This window comes from Stegostoma tigrinum, chromosome 42 (genome assembly GCF_030684315.1).
Source record: "Stegostoma tigrinum isolate sSteTig4 chromosome 42, sSteTig4.hap1, whole genome shotgun sequence".
In the NCBI taxonomy this organism is placed as follows: Eukaryota; Metazoa; Chordata; class Chondrichthyes; order Orectolobiformes; family Stegostomatidae; genus Stegostoma; species Stegostoma tigrinum.
In genome coordinates this window covers 11896792-11916845 of record NC_081395.1, presented here as the reverse complement: position 1 = coordinate 11916845, position 20054 = coordinate 11896792, and the positions used below count along the sequence as shown (strand labels likewise).

The 20054-nt window shown below is 46.9% G+C and overlaps 1 protein-coding gene across 1 annotated transcript in view; it reads left to right on the top strand.

Moving 5' to 3' along the window:
- The window catches only part of stx5a (syntaxin 5A), a 31396-nt gene extending 12764 nt beyond the window's left edge, over positions 1-18632 (top strand). Inside the window, exons 2-11 of the mRNA XM_059641478.1 lie at positions 340-565; positions 985-1055; positions 2595-2650; positions 5779-5849; positions 6922-7038; positions 7569-7625; positions 11983-12067; positions 13683-13783; positions 14385-14506; positions 15105-18632. Of these exons, the coding sequence (XP_059497461.1) occupies positions 359-565; positions 985-1055; positions 2595-2650; positions 5779-5849; positions 6922-7038; positions 7569-7625; positions 11983-12067; positions 13683-13783; positions 14385-14506; positions 15105-15264 (1047 nt within the window). The 5' untranslated portion in view covers positions 340-358 and the 3' untranslated portion in view covers positions 15265-18632. The remainder of the gene's footprint in view (positions 1-339; positions 566-984; positions 1056-2594; positions 2651-5778; positions 5850-6921; positions 7039-7568; positions 7626-11982; positions 12068-13682; positions 13784-14384; positions 14507-15104) is intronic.
- The last annotated feature ends 1422 nt before the right edge of the window (positions 18633-20054 follow it).

Here is a 20054-nt window from a genome sequence, read left to right as displayed (position 1 = left end):
ATTTTAAAATTCTCATTCCTGGTTTCCAATATTGCCATAGATTTGTCCCTTATTAACACTGAGCTTCTTCAGCACCACTGTCCTTTGAAATCTCTTCCTTTATGTCACCTTGACCGTCCTGATTGCACCATTGGTGGCCAGCCTTCAGCTGTTTGAGCCTAAGATCTGAAAATACCTCCCCACCAACCTCTTGCCTCCTTTTAACGGGTCCTGAAAACTTAAACCCTTTTGACTGAGCTTTTGGTCTCCTTAGATACCACTGTAGTGGTCTTGCCACCTTAGAGGCACTGTATAAATGCAGGTTGTTGATCTGAATTCTCACTCTGGTCTTGTCTGCAGGCAGGGGTTATGAGCCTCGATGAATACGCGAAGACGCCACGGTCCCTCCAGTACTGAGCAGGGAGTCTACCTCGGGCCAACGCAGACGCAAGTCCTCACTTCCAAACCCATACCTTCAGCATCAATTGCTTCTGGCCCGGCCCCCGCCATTCACGGAGAGATCATGTCCTGCCGCGATCGCACGCAGGAGTTTGTTGCTGCTTGCAAGTCCATGCAAAGCAGACAGGTGAGTGTTCGTGATCTCCTGTGGAAGCGGATGCTGTGTGAGGCTTGGAGTGATAGAGAATCTCTGCAGCTATTGGGTCGACTTGTGCTATTCTTCGTAGCGAATGTTTCATCCCGTGCACATGCTCACTTCATCTCCCCTCAGGCTCTTAAACCCGCTCCCGGCTGCGTGGTCTTCCTCTCCATCAATAAACGCATGGTCACATTATTAACTTGTTGTTTATGGAATCTTTCTGTGCACAGCTGAGCTGCCATGTTCTCTACATTCCATCACTGACATACTATTAAAAACAGAAGTGCTTTTTTTGACTGTGGAAGACCTTAACCCTTTCTGGGATTGTCAAAGATGCCGTCTGAATACACATGTTAATTTTTATGCATGGCATTTGATTCCCCTGCATCTAATTTTTGTCTTTTCAGAATGGGCTACAAGTTAACAAGCCTCTCCTGAATGCTGTACGCCAGCGGAGCGAGTTCACCACCATGGCAAAGTGAGTGCCCACTGGAAACAAACCAGGCATATGGGTGCCCTGCGCCACTTCCACTTGATTTGATTTATTATTGTCATTGTATCTAGGTATAGTGAAAAGGTTTGTTTTGTGTGCAGTACAGGCACATCATACCATACAGAGTGCATTAGGGTAATAGAACAGAGCGAGGATTACAATGTTATGCCTGCAGAGAAGGTTCACAAAGAACAAGATCAACATTAAATTCAAAATTTAAGAGGTCCGTTCGGAGTGTCTAATAACAGCAGGTTGGAAGCTGTTCTTGAATCTGTTGGTAATTGTGTTTAAGTTTTTGTATCTCCTGCCTGATGGAAGAGGTTGGAAGAGATCATAACCGGGGTGGAAGGAGTTTGATTATGTTGGCTGCCTTCCTGAGACAGCGAGAAACACAGACGGAGTCAGTGGATGGAAGGTTGGATTGTGTGATGGACTGAGCTCTGATCACAACTCTCCGCAGTTTCCATACCAAGCCATGATGCATCCGGATAGAATGCTTTCTATGATGCATCTGTAAAAATTGGTATGAGTCTTTACGAACATGCCAGATTTCCTTAGCGTCCCAAGAAAGTACTGCACAGTGAGAACTGCTGTGTTGCAACGGAGAACAAGAGCTATGGTTAATTCCCTCCGTTCCCGAGCCCACAGGCCATGTCCAAGCTGCCAGCTTTGCTGGCTGACATCAGCTAGCACAACACTGATGATGGGAGCTGATATTTTCTCACCTGTCTGAATTATTGTAGGATTAGTGAAGGTGTGAAAAGTGTCTTTGTTGAATTGCCTCCATTTCAACCATGAGTTGACAAAGGTACTGGTTACCTTGGCAATAGTCCATGCCTTGCCTGTGGCGTTGAGATTTAGAAAAAACAGCAGGCTTTGCTTTGGGAGCCTGGGACAGTGCTGGGGTTTGAGCAGCACAAGTTTACTGTCATGCCCTACTGTTGACTGATGTGAGGGACACCTGCGATTGCTGTGGCAAAGCCACCAAATGAGACTCCAACTTGCTGTGAAAAAAGATTCAGCCAAATCAAGAGCATACATGTAATCTTTGGGCTAAATTGGCTTTACTCTGTATCTAACCCAGTGCTGCCCCTGTCCTGGCAGTGTTTGATGTGAACAATGTCGAAAAGGCTGTACTTTCCTTTTATCCTTTTAAACTAAACGTGAACAGAGGTTCATTTTCAGTCTAAAAGAGTAGAGGGAGCTTTGCTCTCTATCTAATCCTGTGCGGTCCCTGCCCTGGAGTATTTGATAGAGGCAGTTACTTCCAGTAACGATAGAGGAAGCTTTCTTCTGAATCTAAGCTGTATCCAAGATTTCCCATCATTAGCAAGCAAACACAGCTGGGTCGATGTTGATTAAGACCCTTTATGTACTTGGCTACTAACTAGTGAGCCCATAGCAAATTGCAAAGGCGCTTACAAAGATTAGTGGTCAGTCTGACGACTGTAGTTCCCTGGCTTTGCTTATAACAGATTTCATGCCTTGCAGAAGAATGTGATACCACTATCTTTTTCATTGCAGACGGATCGGTAAAGATTTGAGTAATACATTCTCCAAGCTGGAAAAGCTGACCATACGTGAGTAAATGAGTCATTAGAATAAAATAGCCCTATTGTGTCTCCTTATGGAATTCTCTGTCCAGCTGGCAGAACGGTCCATTGGGGGGTCGGGGCAATTGCTTTAGGACAGCATGATGTGTTAGTGCCCTAAGCAGTTGTGCCGGGCTTCAGATGCTTGAGTCAGCTGGCCTCCCTGTGAGATACTGCTGATCCTGGCACTGCCATGCTGGACCCAAAGTAGTACTGGGGCCTTCCTGCACCAGCTCGTCCTCTCCACAAGTTCCAAGGGCACATGCAGGTAGCAGGTCCTTGCATGGCCCCATCCCACCCTACATCTGCATTACCGATAGCAGGAGGGGTCTGTACGTGTCTGTGGAGCACGGTGTTCGTGGCGTGTGCGGAACCCAGGCTGAATGGAGAAATTTAAACTGACCATAGCGTCTACAGAGGAGGGCAAAGAAAACCCTTCAAAGGCACTCTGAAAGTCTCCTTGAAGTACATAGCATTGACACGCATGACTGGGAGGAGCCATCGTTCAAATTGGCAGCAACCTGCCTGTCAAGCTGCGTCAGTGCTTTGCAGGTGCCTGAATGATGTTTTGGAGCAGCAACTGAGAGAGAGAAAAGGACACCGATCATGCTTTCCAGATCCCACTGCCTCATGATACATCCTGCCCCCAACCCCCAGGGGTCACATAGTGGCAAAGGCATTGGACCTGTAAACCTGGTTCCAGAGACTCGGGTTAATGCTGTAGGGGCCTGGCTTCGGATCCCACCATGACAAATCTGGAAGGTAAAGTTAGCCTAATGATAACCATTGTCGATTGTCATGAAAACCCGTCAGGTTCACTAATGTCCAAAGATAAACAGGTAAAGGTGGATTAGCCGTGCTAAATTGCTCATAGTGTCCAGGGATGTGCAGGCTAAGTGGGGTTTACCGTGGGGAAATGTAGGGTTATGCAGATAGAGTAAGGGCATCAGTCTAGGTGGGATGCTGTTTGGAGGGTCGGTGGGGACTTGATGGTCCAAAGGACCTGCTTCCACATCTTAGGGATTCTATGAAATGTCCTTTTGGAAGGAAATCTGCTATTCTTATGTGGTTTGCCTGACATGTGACTCCAGACCCAAAGCAATTGGGGTTGACTTTTAACTGCCCTCTGAGCAGTTAGGGATAGGCAGTAAATTCTAGCCCAGTCAGCGATGCTCACATCCACAAACAAATTTTAAGAAGTGCCCATAGATCTGTAGGTGAAGAATCAGCCCATTCAGTCAAGTTAACACTGATGTGCCCCTCAAATCAAGGGAATGCCGGCCACAGACTGGTCTTGAGATCACTCCACAGTGTTCTTGTGTCTGCCTGAAATCACTTCAGAGTGCTCTGAATCCTTTCACTGTGCACTGCACTGATTTGCGGGGCTTGACTTTCTCCCACACATCAGCTGCTGCTGCTGAATTACCCAGACTGTGGGAAGTGAGCATACTTACAGATGTGCACAGGCCTGCTTACTCTCCGCTAACCACATGGAACTGTTCATTCTGCATGATTCTCTGGTGACTGTCTCTGATCCTGATGCTTCCGAATGTCACTTGCATTTCTCAGCCCACCACCCTGGACCCTGGCTCCACATTTCAGTTCAGCCTTGAGAAACCCAGCAGCACTGTCTTCCTCTTGCTATCAAGCACTAGATAGTGCCAGTGTTCCACAGTGGACATGACTTGAATTAAAACAGAGGCAATTTGAACAGAAACTTAGTCATAAATGTACAGCACGGAAACAAACCTTTTAGTCCAACACGTCCACACTGACCAGATATCCTAAATAAATCCGGTCCCATTTCCCAGCATTTGGCCCATCTCCCTCTAAACCCTTCCTATCCATGTACCCATCCAGATGCCTTCTAAATGTTGTAACTGTATCAGCCTCCATCACTTCCTCTGGCAGCTCCCTCCATACATGCAACCTTCCTCTGCGTGAAAAAGTTGACCCTTAGGTCCCTTTTAAATCTTTTGCCCTCTCACCTTAAACCTGTGCCCCTCTAGTTTTGCACTCCCCCACCCTGGGGAAAAGACCTTGTCTATTCACCCTATCCGTGCCCCTCATGATTTTACAAACCTCTATAAGGTCACCCCTCGGCCTCTGATGCTCCATGGAAAATAGCCCCAGCCTGTCCAGTGTCTCCCTGCAGCTCAAACCCTCCAACCCTGGCAACATCCTCACAAATCTTTTCCGAACCCTTTCAAGTTTCACAACATACTTTCAATAGCAGGGAGACCAGAACTGCACACAGTATTCCAAAAGTAGCCTGTCTGTCTATTCTAGTTTGAAGTCTGTCTAGCTGCAACATGACCTCTCAACTCCTGTACTCAATGCACTGGCCAATAAAGGCAAGCGTACCAAACACCACCTTCACTAACCTGTCTACCTGTGATTCCACTTTTGACGAACTTTGAACTTGCACTCCAAGGTCTCTTTGTTCAGCAACACTCTCCAGGACCTCACCATTAAATGTGTAAGTCTTGCCTGACTTGCCTTTCCAAAATGCAGCACCTTGCATTTATCTAAATTAAACTCCATCTGCCACTCCTCAACCCATTGACCTCATTTGATCTTGCAGATGATGCCAAACTAGGATCTGTAGCCAGTAGCGGGGATGATACCAATTGATTGCAACTGGGCGTAGATGACCAGGCAGATGGAATTTTGCCCAGTGATGTTTTGGCAGAAGCGGTTAGAGAGATGATATAAACTTAACAGCATGGTTCCAAACGGTGAGCATGAACATAAATCCGTGAAGGTAGTAGGAGGACGTAGAGAATTTTAGGAAAGTGCGTGTATTCTTGGGCTGTATAGGTAGAGGCACTGAGTACAAAAAATGGAAGTTATGCTGAACTGTTGTATGAAACAGTAGTCAGGCCTAGCTAGAGCACTGCCTCACATCCACTCTTGGATTGATGACTCAGGTGTCGGGACTGTTAATCTGTTTGTCAACCTTTTAAACTTCTGGCTTAGATTGCAGTCTTTAACTCACTCCCAGGTATCTGTTATTCTGTGTATAAACACCCTGAGCCCCTCAGTTAGATTTGATTTGATGTTGTGTTTTAGTTGGTTTTCACTTGTACTGACACTGACTCCTGGTTCTGTGACAGTGGCGAAGCGGAAATCCTTGTTTGATGACAAAGCTATTGAAATTGAGGAGTTGACCTACATCATCAAACAGGTTTGGCACATTGACTGGAACACTTTTTTTTCAAACTGCACAATTTCTGCCTTGAAGATAGTCAAGACCTGCATTTCTGTAGAATCTTGCACAATCTTGGAAACATAGTCCCGAAGTGTGACCATAGCCAGTTGAGGACATTCTGAGGTGGTGATAGGAGCTGTAGACATTTCAGGGACTGAGTTATCAACAAGGATTATGAACCTCAGCATTGCTTTAAAAGGGGCTAATACAACAGTGAACTTCACATGGGGAGGCATGAGATTTAGTGAAACTGAAAGAAGTGCTTGTTTTGCTTCATGTGGCTCAGTGGTTAGCACTGCTGCCTCACAACACCAGGATCCTGAGTTCAACTCCACCCTCAGGCAAGCTTCTGTGTGCAGTTTACACATTCTCCCTGTGTTTGCGGGGGTTTTCTCTAAGACTCCGGTTTCTTTCCATAGTTCAAAGATGTGCAGTTTAGGTGGATTGGCCATGGGAAATTGCTCATATTGCCCAGGTATGTGCAGGCTTAGGTAGGCTAGCCATGGGAACTACAGGTTACGGGGATAGGGTGGGTCTGGGTGGGATGTTCTTTGGGCCAAATGATCTGCTTCCGCACTGTAGGGGATTGTGATTCTATGAATTCTATGACGCACTCCACAAGGCTGCTGATGAGAGACCTTTCCTCCCATAGACTGATTTAATACCTGGGAATGTGCCGGCAGCACCTATAAAAACTACTGCAAGCTTAAAGGTGCCCAGTAACCAGAAGACGCGGGTTTAAGTTCATCGGGAAAAGGAAGGGGAGAGACAGGAATCTTATTTACTTGTTGATCCGAGTGTGCTGTCTGAAAGGGAGCGGGAACAACTTCAGCAGGAGCTTTCAAATAAGAAATGGTATAAATATTTGAAGGGGCAAAATTTGGAGGTCCAGGGGAAATGAGAAGGCAGGAGTTGGGCGAATAGGATAGCTTTTTCACAATGGGCCAACTTCTATGACTCTATAAGTGGCTTAATCCTATACTGTATGATTCTGTGTTTTAGTTCGTAGATTCTAGTTGTTCATATCATTTGTTTCTGAATGATTTAGGATATAAACAGCCTGAACAAGCAGATTGCACAACTGCAGGACTTCGTGAGAACTAAGGAGAGCCAGAATGGCCGTCACTTACAGACGCATTCCAATACAATTGTGGTCTCGCTACAGGTAACACCACTGTCACATTGGATCCTTATCACGGAGCCAGTGTGAGGGGAACAAACTGGTTTTATATCTGCCTGCGTCGTCAGGTGTGGGTCTCACTCCCATCACTGGTGGCTGTGCGTCCTGCTGCCTGGGGCCCTAAATTCAGGAACTGCCTCTCCATCTCTTGCTCGCACTCTCGTTGTCCCTCTCCCTCTCTCCCTCTCGCTCTCTGTCCTCCTCCTTTCAATGGTTGTGTAAAGCCAAGCTTTAAGTCACCGAATATCTCCTGAAGTGGCTGTTGCCAGTGTTTGTTTGGTCCCATATTTCAGACAAAGTTGCTGTACACTACGAGGCTGCAGTATACGTGGGGCTTGTCATTAATTGTTGATGACCTTCTGGACTAGGAACACGTTGGTTCACCTCAGTCGCAGCACGTTGTCGGTGAATTCGCATGACTGAAGTGAGCCTTTGTTTCTGGTGCTGAGTTAGAGATGCTGAGGGCGCTCGGACCTGACCAGTTTTTGGTAATATATTATCTATTCCTTTCACAGTCCCGGCTGGCCTCCATGTCGAATGATTTTAAGTCGGTTCTCGAAGTGAGGACAGAGGTAACACCAGCTGTTAATTTTGTAAAGTTTGGCCTCGCAATAAGAGTTGCAAGCTGAGCGCGGGTCATTCTATCACCGGCTATGTCAGTGTTGCAATGCCCAAGCTTAGAGTGACTGTTTTCTGCACATGGATGGAGGAAATTAGAGACTGAATTGCGGGGCAAGTTGTAACCGGAAGAGGCATTTCGAACTCTTGAATCTCTTTCACCATTCTACTAGATTCAAGTTGGACCTGTCCATAACTCCATCTACTGCTTTGCCCTCTGCTTATCAAAAAATCTGGACTTTTAGATTTAAGTTATGAGGAGAGATTAAATAAATCAGGCCTGTTTTCTCAGAATTTAGAAGCTTAAGGGGTGATCAAGCTCTTCGAGATATTAACAGGAATAGACAGAGCAGATGAAGATAAACAATTTCCACTTGTTGAGGATTCTAGAATGAGGGGCATAGTCTGAGAATTAGGGACAGAGCATTCAGGAGAAATGTTAGGAACCACTTTACTCCAAGGGTGGTACGGGTTTGGAGCTCCCTTTGACAAACAGCAGTGGATGCTGGATCAGTTGTTAATTTTAAATCTGAGGTGGGTACATTTTTAATGAGTTTTTTGCTTCTGTCTTTACGAAAGAAAAGAACTTTGTGGTGAATGAAACCTTTGAAGAGCAGGTGTGCATGCTGGAATGAATAGAGATAGAGGAAGCTGATGTGCTGAAAATTTTGTCAAACATTAAGATTGACAAGTCGCCAGGCCCGGACCAGATTTGTCCTCGGCTGCTTTGGGAAGCGAGAAATGAAATTGCTTCGCCACTTGCGAAGATCTTTGCATCCTCGCTCTCCACTGGAGTCGTACCTGAGGACTGGAGAGAGGCAAATGTAATTCCTCTCTTCAAGAAAGGAAATAGGGAAATCCCCGGCAATTACAGACCAGTAAGTGTCACGTCTGTCGTCTGCAAGGTGTTAGAAAGGATTCTGAGGGATAGGATTTATGACCATCTGGAAGAGCATGGCTTGATCAAATACAGTCAACACGGCTTTGTGAGGGGTAGGTCATGCCTCACAAACCTTATCGAGATTTTTGAGGATGTGACTAGAAAAGTTGATGAGGGTCGAGCTGTGGATGTGGTGTATATGGACTTCAGTAAGGCATTTGATAAGGTTCCCCATGGTAGGCTCATTCAGAAGGTCAGGAGGAATGGGATACAGGGGAACTTAGCTGCTTGGATACAGCACTGGCTGGCCAACAGAAGACAGCGAGTGGTAGTAGAAGGAAAATATTCTGCCTGGAAGTCAGTGGTGAGTGGGGTTCCACAGGGCTCTGTCCTTGGGCCTCTACTGTTTGTAATTTTTATTAATGACTTGGATGAGGGGATTGAAGGATGGGTCAGCAAGTTTGCAGATGACACAAAGGTCAGAGGTGTCATTGACAGTATGGAGGGCTGTTGTAGGGTGCAGCAGGACATTGACAGGATGCAGAGATGGGCTGAGAGGTGGCAGATGGAGTTCAACCTGGATAAATGCGAGGTGATGCATTTTGGAAGGTCGAATTTGAAAGCTGAGTACAGGATTAAGGATAGGATTCTTGGCAGTGTGGAGGAACAGAGGGATCTTGGTGTGCAGATACATAGATCCCTTAAAATGGCCACCCAAGTGGACAGGGTTGTTAAGAAAGCATATGGTGTTTTGGCTTTCATTAACAGGGGGATTGAGTTTAAGAGTCGTGAGATCTTGTTGCAGCTCTATAAAACTTTGGTTAGACCGCACTTGGAATACTGCGTCCAGTTCTGGTCGCCGTATTATAGGAAAGATGTGGGTGCTTTGGAGAGGGTTCAGAGGAAGTTTACCAGGATGCTGCCTGGACTGGAGGGCTTATCTTATGAAGAGAGGTTGACTGAGCTCGGTCTCTTTTCATTGGAGAAAAGGAGGAGGAGAGGGGACCTAATTGAGGTATACAAGATAATGAGAGGCATAGATAGAGTTGATAGCCAGAGACTATTTCCCAGGGCAGAAATGGCTAGCACGAGGGGTCATAGTTTTAAGCTGGTTGGAGGAAAGTATAGAGGGGATGTCAGAGGCGAGTTCTTTACACAGAGAGTTGTGAGAGCATGGAATGCGTTGCCAGCAGCAGTTGTGGAAGCAAGGTCATTGGGGTCATTTAAGAGACTGCTGGACATATGGTCACAGAAATTTGAGGGTGCATACATGGATCAATGGTCGGCACAACATTGTGGGCTGAAGGGCCTGTTCTGTGCTGTACTGTTCTATGTTCTATTTTTGTTAAACAGAGGTATGAAGGGATATGGGCAAAAGGTAGGTATATGGATCAGCCGTGATCTCATTGAATGGTGGTACTGACTGGAAGGGCTGAATGGCCCACTCCCTGTTGCTGTAACATCCTATAACACAAAAATCTATGTGTCCACCTTAAAAATATTCAAAAATTCTGCTCCCACCGCCACTTGAGGAAGAAGGTTCCAAAGACTCATGACACTCTGTGAGAAGACACATCTAGTCACCTCTGTCTTAAATGGGTGACTCCTTATTTTTAAAGGATAATCAGTTGGTTGCGACTCCAGAGGACAGATGGTACTAGAATCATAGTCTTTCAGTGCCTTCCCAGGGCCATGGCGGAAATTTTGTTAGCTAGTTAATCTTGTGTTTATGATCTGAGAGTCACATTGATCCTGTTTTAATTTAGAATTACTCACCCAACTCTGACCCAGTGTGTTTGACAGGTAACTGCACTAACTGGAACAGAGGGACCTTGCTGCACTTCAAAATTAATCTTAATGCATTATCTCTCATCCCTATCTGTGAATCACTTGGGCCCTTCCTTCCTGTGCTAAGCCCTACCAGCTACCACCTCATCTCATTAACAGATCCCACTGATAGAGAATTGAAAGGTTTGATCATAAAAGCAGGAAGCAGGGATTGTTGAAGTAAATATGATAGAGGATTAAGGACACTTTGTGTCACACGTCCTGCGTCACACCTCTCATCACAGCCCATCCCAGCCATTAGGTCCTGGCACTAATTCAGAAGTCTGTTCCCGTGAAACAATGGAAGCATGTGTCAGACTTCATTGGTCACAGTATTGAGTATAGGAGCTGGGATATCATATTCAGGTTGTACAGGATGTTGATGAGGCCTGCTGGAAAGCAGTGTGCTGTTGTGGTTGCCCTGTTATAAGAGGATATTATTAAACTGGAAAGGGTTCAGAAAAGATCTGTCAGGATGTTGCCAGGAATGCAGAGTTTGAGATATAGATATAGATGGGAAAGGCTGGGACATACTGGAGCATAAGAAGTTGAATTTTATGAAATTATGAGGGGCATAAATAAGGTGAATGACCAGGGTCTTTTCCCTGGGTGGGGGAGTTCAAAACAATGGGGGATATTTTTAAGGTGAGAGGAAATGGATTCAAAAAAAATATGAGAGGGCAGCTTTTGTTTTGCACAGAGTGTAGTTTGTGTGTGGAATGAGCTGCCAGAGAAAGCTGTGTATACAGGTACTGTTACAACATTTAAAAGACATTTAGGTAAGTTCATAAATAGGTATAGAATATGGACCAATCGCAGATGGGATGGGTCTAGTTTAGTTTAGGAACATGGTTGGCGTGGACTGAAGGGTCTGTTTCTGTGCTATATGACTGTATGAATCAGTAGCTGAAAGACCCATTTCAAGGCAATGGAGGTCTTGTATCAGCAAGAAACAAGCGCAGACAATGTCCGAGAAACTTGGCACATCTGGCAGCAACTGGGTTGGTCCGGAAGGAAAGTCATACCAGACTCAACTGTCCACAGATGCTCCCAGACCTGCTGAGTTTCTCCAGCATTCTGTGTTTGTCGCACATTTCCAGCAGCAACAGGATTTCACTATCATATTATATTCGTGAGTACAGACTTGGTTGGCACAAACAGGATCCTGAGATATTGCCAGATCACTGTGCCAGCAGGTCATTAGGGTAACTTTGACAAGTCTCTTGTGAGGGCTATAAAGGGCCTCCGAGAGGTTGAGCCAGTCTCTTGGCCTCCTGCCAATGATGCAAAGCTGCTGCTTGGCAGATGTAAATTATTAAGGGATAGAGCCCATTGCCTGCTTCATTTTAGTCACAACCCAAGGCACTCTGACATCTCTGAGCTTGCCTCCCAGGATTTGCCCCCTATCTGGCACTCGGTTGCTTTTTGTTGTCTTACTGTGAGCTTCACAAGAAGGAGAGGTGGAGACACCAGTGCTGTCCCTAGGAAAGAGGCCTGGGATGTAGGGCGTATTAGTTTGGTTGAATTCCACATGAAATATACCCGAGTGATCTTAGACTATTTTTGATGCCTTGTGATTTGTGTGTTCTTTTCCCAATTGGCAGAATCTCAAAATGCAGAGAAACAGGAGAGAGCAGTTCTCACATGCTACAGTTTCAAGCCTCCCACCATCAGCCGCAAATGGTTATGGTAAGCATTGTCCCAATTACGGGCACCCGCCAATTGTTACAGCAATGATTGACCCAGATTCGGCACAGTGCGGTGTGACACTGTGCCCCCCACCGACCCAGATTCGGCACAGTGCGGTGTGACACTGTGCCCCCCACCGACCCAGATTCGGCACAGTGCGGTGTGACACTGTGCCCCAATGAATCTGAGGCTGTGGGTTTAGTGATGATGTTTACCTTTCTTAAAGGGGCGGCACGGTGGCTCTGTGGTTAGCACTGCAGCCTCACAGCGCCAGGGACCCGTGTTCAATTCCCGTCTCAGGCGACTGTGTGGAGCTTGCACATTCTCCCAGTGTCTGCGTGGGTTTCCTCTGGGTGTTCCCGGTTTCCTCCCACAGTCCAAAGATGTGCAGGTTAGGTGGATTGGCCATGCTAAAAAAAAATTTTGTCCGTAGTGTTCAGGAGTATGTGGGTTATAGGCAGATGGGTCTGGGTGGGATGCTTCAAGAGGCGGTGTGGACTTGTTGGGCTGAAGGGCCTGTTTCCACACTGTAGGGAATCTAATTTAATCTATTCTAAATTGCCCAAAGTGTTCAGGAATGTGTAGATTGGGTGGGTTATGGGGGATGGGTCGGTGGACCTATTTCCACACTGTAGGGATTCTATGATTCCCTCACTGACCCTGATACAGGACAGTGCAGTGTTACACTGAGTTCCTCACTGACCTGGATGCAGCATCAAAATGTTAAAGGTACTAACAAATGATAGATTCATTTTAGAAGAACCTTTTTAGTTATTTGGGGAATACAGGATTCGTGTCCAGAATCTTATTAGAAAATTAGAGCCAGACTTGGTTGGGGTGGATGGGGGAAGATAATGTCAGGCAATGCATCTGCATACACAGGGGAAGTAGAAGTTTGGGACATTGCAGGAAGCAGAAAGTGATGCTGCATCAGTTTTCATTGTAATTTGCTAATAATAGACTCTCATTAGCTATAATCTCATTGAACAGCTGGCCTGGCCCAGGGAGTTGAATGGCATCCTCCTCTTCCTCTAAGTTAAGAAAATTCTCTCTGTGCAAGATCGTGGAAATGGGGAAATGCTCCCAAATAAAGTCGTGGATACGAGCTGAAATTAATTTGGGAGTGATATCTGGATCAAGTCGAGTTAAGCAGAGTAACCGTGATTCCGGCTGCTTGATTTCATTATGCTCCCAAGTTCCTGACGGTATCACCCCCACATCCTGGACAGGCTCTCAATACTCTGATTCTCTGCCTGGTTTTGCTTTCTGCCCACCCGTCAGCCCTACCGACCACAATGAATTAAATTTTGTCTCCATCAACCCTGTTGAACCCTTTAATCATCTTTAAAGATTTTAATCCAAATCCAATCACCCACTTAATCTCCCAAGCACAGGAAAAACAGACCAGTCTGTGTAACCTGACCTCTGTTTAACTGTTTCAGGCCTAGTATCGTTCTGATGAATCTGCTGTCGCATGCCCTCCCTCTTCCAGGGCTCCTCTTGCCCTCTCTCACCTCTTCACATGGCTAGATCTCCACCCAGCCCCCAGCCTTCACACCCCATCTGCCCTGTGCTGTTTGCTCAAGTCTCAACTTCTGCATGTCTCCCTCCACAGGTGGTTCGGTGTTGCTGCAAGATGATGCACGCAGGTCAGGGGACATCGCCATTGACATGGATGCCAAGACCAGCCAGCAGCTTCAGCTCATTGATGAGCAGGTAAGGGAAGCAACATTGCTCGGACAGAATCGCCCCATCCCGTCTCGCCACCCTGTCCCGTACGGACTGCTGGTCTCCCTGCCCCGTAACTCTTCTCTGTCCTTCCCCTCTTGTCTCCCCTTACCAGTGCAGATTGTTTGCAGTCAGTTTAACATCACAGTTTGTCTAGGATGGTGGTGTTTTAAAGGTCACTGGCGAAGTCCTGCATTTATCACCCATTCCTAATTGCCCAGATATTCTACAGAGCTCAGAGCTGGAATGAAACCCAGGGCATTTGTAGCCATGTATTGATGAAGTGCAGTTTAGTGTTTGAGTAGGGGCTTTTGTGGGCCCCTTTCCCCTCCACTGATAGGTCTTGGCTACTGTGGGTAAGTGGTGCCCATCCAAGGTGAGGTGTGGGAATGTTGGTATCTACCTTCTACATGAAGCATATTTGAGAGTTACATCTCCCTAAATTTCACCTGCTTGTTGTGTTGAGGAAACAACCTGCATGACCTGGCATCTTTTCTGCCCCATTCCACACCCACCCCCATCCTGTCTCTCTCTCGCTCGCTCTCTGTCTTGCTCACTGTCTCCCTACTTCTCCCTCCAAACCCCCCAGGATTCCTATCTCCAGAGCAGAGCTGACACAATGCAGAACATCGAAGCCACCATCGTGGAGCTGGGCTCCATATTCCAGCAACTCGCGCACATGGTCAAGGAGCAGGAAGAGACCATCCAGAGGTGAGGAGGATGCAATACATGCTGTATGTATGGGGCCTGCCTTTCCACTCAGGAGTGCCGCTTACCTGGAGCGCAACCCGCTGCCCGAGGGTAGAGCTGGGGAGTGAAAGAACGAGTCATTCAGCCCATCGTGACCTTTGCCACCTACGTTTTCCTGCTGTTTATCCAAACTCAAGCCCCAACATATGGGGAAAAGCATTTCATCCAGGGTTGGCCTGTTCTTTTACATGTATGGCCAGTCTATTTGACTATGGTGGGCTTCAAGTAAAGCTCTTGCTCGGCCTTTCCCTGATTTCCCTGACTCTTAACACCCCCCCCCCCCCCCCCCAATCTATGTCATCTCTCTGTTGGTGGAGTAGGTGGGAAACATGCGGCTCAACATGACTCCCACCAACCCTGGCACAGCCGACAGCCTCAAAGCAGGTGACCTGATCATCGGGAGACATAACAAGGCAAGGTCATTGGTGGGAGGGAACGAGAAGACGGGCTGAGAGAATTCAGACGCTAAAAGTGGGCTGGGCATGGGGTGGGGGTGTGTATTTCACTGTTACAGTCAACTGATACTGGACTCTGACCCCGGCTCCCCCCTCGCCTGCAGGATCGACGCCAATGTCGAGGACACGCAGCTGAATGTGGCAGCGGCTCATACTGAGATCCTCAAATACTTCCAGTCTGTCACCTCCAACCGCTGGCTGATGATCAAGATCTTCCTCATCCTCGCTATCTTCTTCATCGTCTTCGTGGTGTTTCTCGCCTAGGTGCAGTCGCCCCGAATTGGCATCCCCTCCTCCAGATTCCCTCCCTTCCTCTACCCCCACGTTCCCACCTGAGAAAGAGAGGTCCATGGGTCTCGAAGGCCATGGAAACGCAGACAGTGTAGAGTTCACCCCTTGGTCACAGAGCTCCAATGTGCCATTGCTGCCATCTATGGGGTATTTCGCTCGTTGAAGTGGGTTGTCAAGTCTGGACCAGAGGCAGAAAATGCCAGAACCGTGGAGCCAGCAGAGTTGTTGATCCTCTTGCTTGTTTTGTGTGGCGTTGACTTGCCCCTTCTCCTCTCGAGCTGCCATCTCAACCCTCCAGCGTTTCCTTCACCCTCTTCCATCCTGTTTTGACCACTGTGTTGTCAGAGACTGAATGGTGGCACTGAGGAGTGACTGAACAGAGCTTGCTTTCAGCCGAGAGGGCTCACTTGTTCACACCCATGACCAGTTTGGATTTTTCTTTGTGTGCCTCAACTTAACCTGTTTCTCCATGTTGCCCCCTCCAGCTTTACCCCATTCCTTGCCAGCTACTGGCTCCTTTTCCAAGAGTCCTTGGTTAGGTCAGCTTCAAATGGTGTACCTTCAGTTTTGGCTGGTAACTGAGGCTAATCTGTCAAGGTGAATGCAGCCTGATGTGCATTGTTCCTTCCTCCAAAAGGACTAGCTAGTGTTTTAACTGTAACCCCTAATCCCCTTCACTCCACCTGTCCCCCTGGTTTCCATGCATGGGCAGTGTCATAACCTGCAGTTGGGTTGTGGGATGGCTGGGTTTCAAATCTGCCAGGCCTGCACACCCTCTGCCGCTGCCACTGATGATTTCCCCCTCCCACATGCAAGGTTTGAGCTGTTCCCTTCAATTCTCCCCTGGACAGGTGTGTAACCACCTCCCAACCTAAAATCCACATCTGCTTCCTGTGCCAGGCAGTGCCGGGCATCAGTCACAGGGCATCCTTCCTCAATGCCTCACCCGTGTATCTGCAGGTGGAAGCTCAGACTGGGCTGCCCAGGCCTGAAGGGCTTCAAGAATAAGCCCTGCCTTGGATGGTAAGGTATCCCAGTGAGATTTGGATTGGTAGTGAGATAGGTGGGTAGTGACAAAGGGGCATGACCCCCTTGATTGATGTTATGCCCTCTCTGAGCTCTGTCAAATCTGCCCATGTGGTTTATTTAAAGGAGACGTTGAAAATGAGTTCTGAGAGACTTCAGGATGATTCTGTAAAATGTCCATCTTCGACCAGATTTATAAAAAATAGAGCAGTGAACGGGGATTATGGATTAGATAACAAAAGTCAACTAGGATATGTTCTGGGGGCATGTTGAGAGAAAGTCTGGAGTAATCCCCTGTTAAGTGTTTCAGTCATGGTTCACTTATTAGTATTGTGGGGGTGTCAGCAAGGTGCTCCTTCTAACTTCCAGAATCACCCTGCTGCCTTTAGAGGTTGGAGAGGAAAGGGAAATGGGTGGGGAGAATATCCTTTCCCCTCAGTAGCTGCTTAATCCTAGAAGCCTGCCTATTGCTGTGCTTTTGAAGGTGATGGCTAGGACCAGTGCCAATGAATTTGGAGTAGAATCCCAATGGGTATGAAGCTGAGCAGAGTACACCCCATCACTAACCCCTCAAGGGTACCCATTGTCATCAGGTAGGTCTCCAAGGTTCCAGTGCACTGGGTGAAACATCCTGAGCTACAGCTGTCTGCCCACAGGGAAGGGAATAACAAGCAGTTTTTCACCCCTCTCCCCAGCTGACCCTCATCTCAAGTTGACCTGGGTGTCGGGGAATAGCAGGAGACTGGAAGGAGTCACTACCTCGAGACTGGAAGGAGTCACTGCCTCAAGACTGGGTCTTAAGGTGCTGTGACAACCAGTTCTTCACTGAGTAACCAGCTAATAGACCTCTCAGCATCAGTGCTGCCTACTTTGAGAGTGTTTTCGATTACTTTGGTGAGGACTTTTCCTTCAGTTCCAATCAATTTTGATTTTAAAGCAAATGTGATTATTCTTTAATTTAAGATGTAGCAAGTTGTTCTTAAACTAGGCTGCTACGCTTGCCAGTATAATTTCTGCTGGTTTTGCGTTGATTACTGCAGCCGTCCCAAAATGGCATGGGTGTTAATCCTTGCCTGTCGATCTTCAGGCTGCATGCACAAGGGAAGAACTATGCCATTTCTATGGCAGGACAACCCGCAGCGCACACAAACGTCCTGCTCGCAGACTGTGGCTGCCTCCGAAAAGAATGAGACTCCAGTTTCTCAGCAGATCTACGCCCACTCCCTCAAATGATTCGACTGCCCCCTTGCCATGGCAAAGAAGGGAGCTCGGACAGGCTTGCATTTCCTCCTCGGGGTCTCTAAAGGAGTCTCCCCATTGTGCAGGCTGGAGCTTGTTACCCTTCCAGGGAGAATGGCAAGTTTGTACATGCAACATCCTTCCTCCCCCGCTTGCCCGTTCCCAACCTCTCAAAAAGAACTGGACCACCCCAGGCACTGCTGCTGTAAATGAAGCCTTTTCTGCTCTTTATTAATTTTCACCAAGGAGCAGGTTAGTGTGAACTGTATAGAAGTGTACATAAAATTACCTGCTTGATATGTGTAGATAATTCTTTTTTCATGTATTCATTTTCCTAAATCTCTTGAGTTACTGTGATCTGGTCACAGCACTGCAATGATTCGGCCCTTTTTTCCCGGCTTTGCAGCCCTGTCTCTGTGCCTGGTCTCCTGTTAAGCTACATTACTTCTGTCACAGTATTAAAGTCAGAATCTCTCCCTGCACTGCATCCATTCAGTGCATAATTTTGTTAACAATCTTATTTCACACGTCGCCATCATTGCCAGTTTTCCTATTCCATTTGACACACTTTACACTTAATGATAGAGCGATGCTTGATGCTGATCAAAGGCGTAAAGGACATGTTCTCCCTGCTGCAGCCATGCTCCTCCCCACCACCACCAGCAACCTGACAAATCTTAGATCTCCTGCAGCCAGTAACAATCAAACCTATGATCTGTCAGGTCTGTGTGTACTGTACTGTACCAGGCCCTCTGTGCAACCTCTTCGTTTGCTTAACCCAAAGAGTGACCTCTGCACAGGCTGAGGCAGGATTGAGGACACCCCCACATCCTGCCACTTGAGTTCTGTCAGTGTTTGAGGGCATGACTGGTGGTGAGAGACAGTACTCAATTCTGGGAGGGAAGCAGCTTCAGATGGCTACTTTTCAGCTTAAGAGTGCACCTCCATGGTGAAACTCAATTGTAATATAAGCACTAAATTTTATTTTTAAAAAAATGTATAATATGTATTAATTTCAGCCCAAAGATTACCCATCCTGCCCCAATAAAGCATGTGATAAAGCATCTTTAGAATCACTTTACAGTGGTGGATTTTCTTTTGGAACTTGTGTTCATATCAAGATAAAAGTCAGTATGATGTTTTGATCTTCTATCAAACACTCCCAGGTCAGGGACACCACTGGGTTAGATACAGAATAAAGCTCCCTGACACTGTCCATTAAATACTCCTATGTTGATATGGGGTGAGATTAAGTGAGTGGATATTCGTGGGGAGCACAGAGATTAACGTGGAATGTTGGGGCTGAATGAATCACAGCCCAGAAACGGGCTAGTGTATGAACCTATTCTCAAGACCCCTCAAACAAGTTCCATACCACATGTGAGATAGTAGGTACTGCCGATGCTGGAGAATCTGAGATAACATGATGTAGAATTGGATGAACACAGCGGGCCAAGCAGCATCTGAGGAGCAGGAAAGCTGACGTTTCGGGTCTGGACCCTTCTGAAATGAAGAAGGGTCCAGACCCGAAACATCAGTTTTCCAGCTCCTCAGATGCTGCCTGGCCTGCTGTGTTCATCCACCTTTACACCTTGTTATACCTTACCAAATGTGAAATGCTCAGTGGGGATGTCTCCTCATTAATCAGAAAATCTAAACCCTTTATAGACCTTTAGTGTGTTCATAACCCAAGCTGACCCCTGCAGTGCACCACTGAGAGACTTCTGCATAATCAATGGTGTTATCATTCAGTGAGAATCAAAAAGAGTCTCCGTCAGCCTCTTCAATGTGGAATTAAAATCTCTGTTAGAATTTTAAAGAAGAGCAATGGAGTTCTTCCTGGTGTTCTGGCTCCCATCTATCCTCCATTGCTGTCTGTGGGAGCTTGCTTTGCATAGAGTGGCAGCCCCTGTTTCCCACACTGCAGCTGTGGCGATTCTTTAGAAGCCCATCTGATCCTGTGGAAGGAAGCGTGTGAACATACCATCTTTAGTAGTGGGAGAGCCCCACACATGGCAAGGTAGAAAGCAGCTGTCAGTCTTCAGACAGGAAATGCTGAGGGGATGATCTAACTTACCCATACTTACCTATGATTTTTGATGCCAATGTGATTCACTCTATTGTATCCAGAAAAGGCTGAAAGCCCTGGATACAGCAAAGGATCCCAACAGCATTGTTGGCTACATTACTGAAGATTTATACACTAGAACTTTGGCCATAGTTTAGCCAAACTGTTCCAGACTGCAACACTGGTATATGCCCAAGCATGTGGGAAACTGACAAGATTCGTGCTGCCCATAACAAGCAGGGATAATCCAGTCTTGCTCATTTACTGCCTCATTTGTGCTCTCAATGGACGGCGCTGTGCTGGATGGTATTGGTGACATTGCTACCAAAGGGCACTGATATTTACTGGCTCACCAACGTGTATCTTGTTAGATGGTACACAATGCTTGCAATGAGCATTGATGGAGGGGTGAAAGAGTGAATGTTTGTGG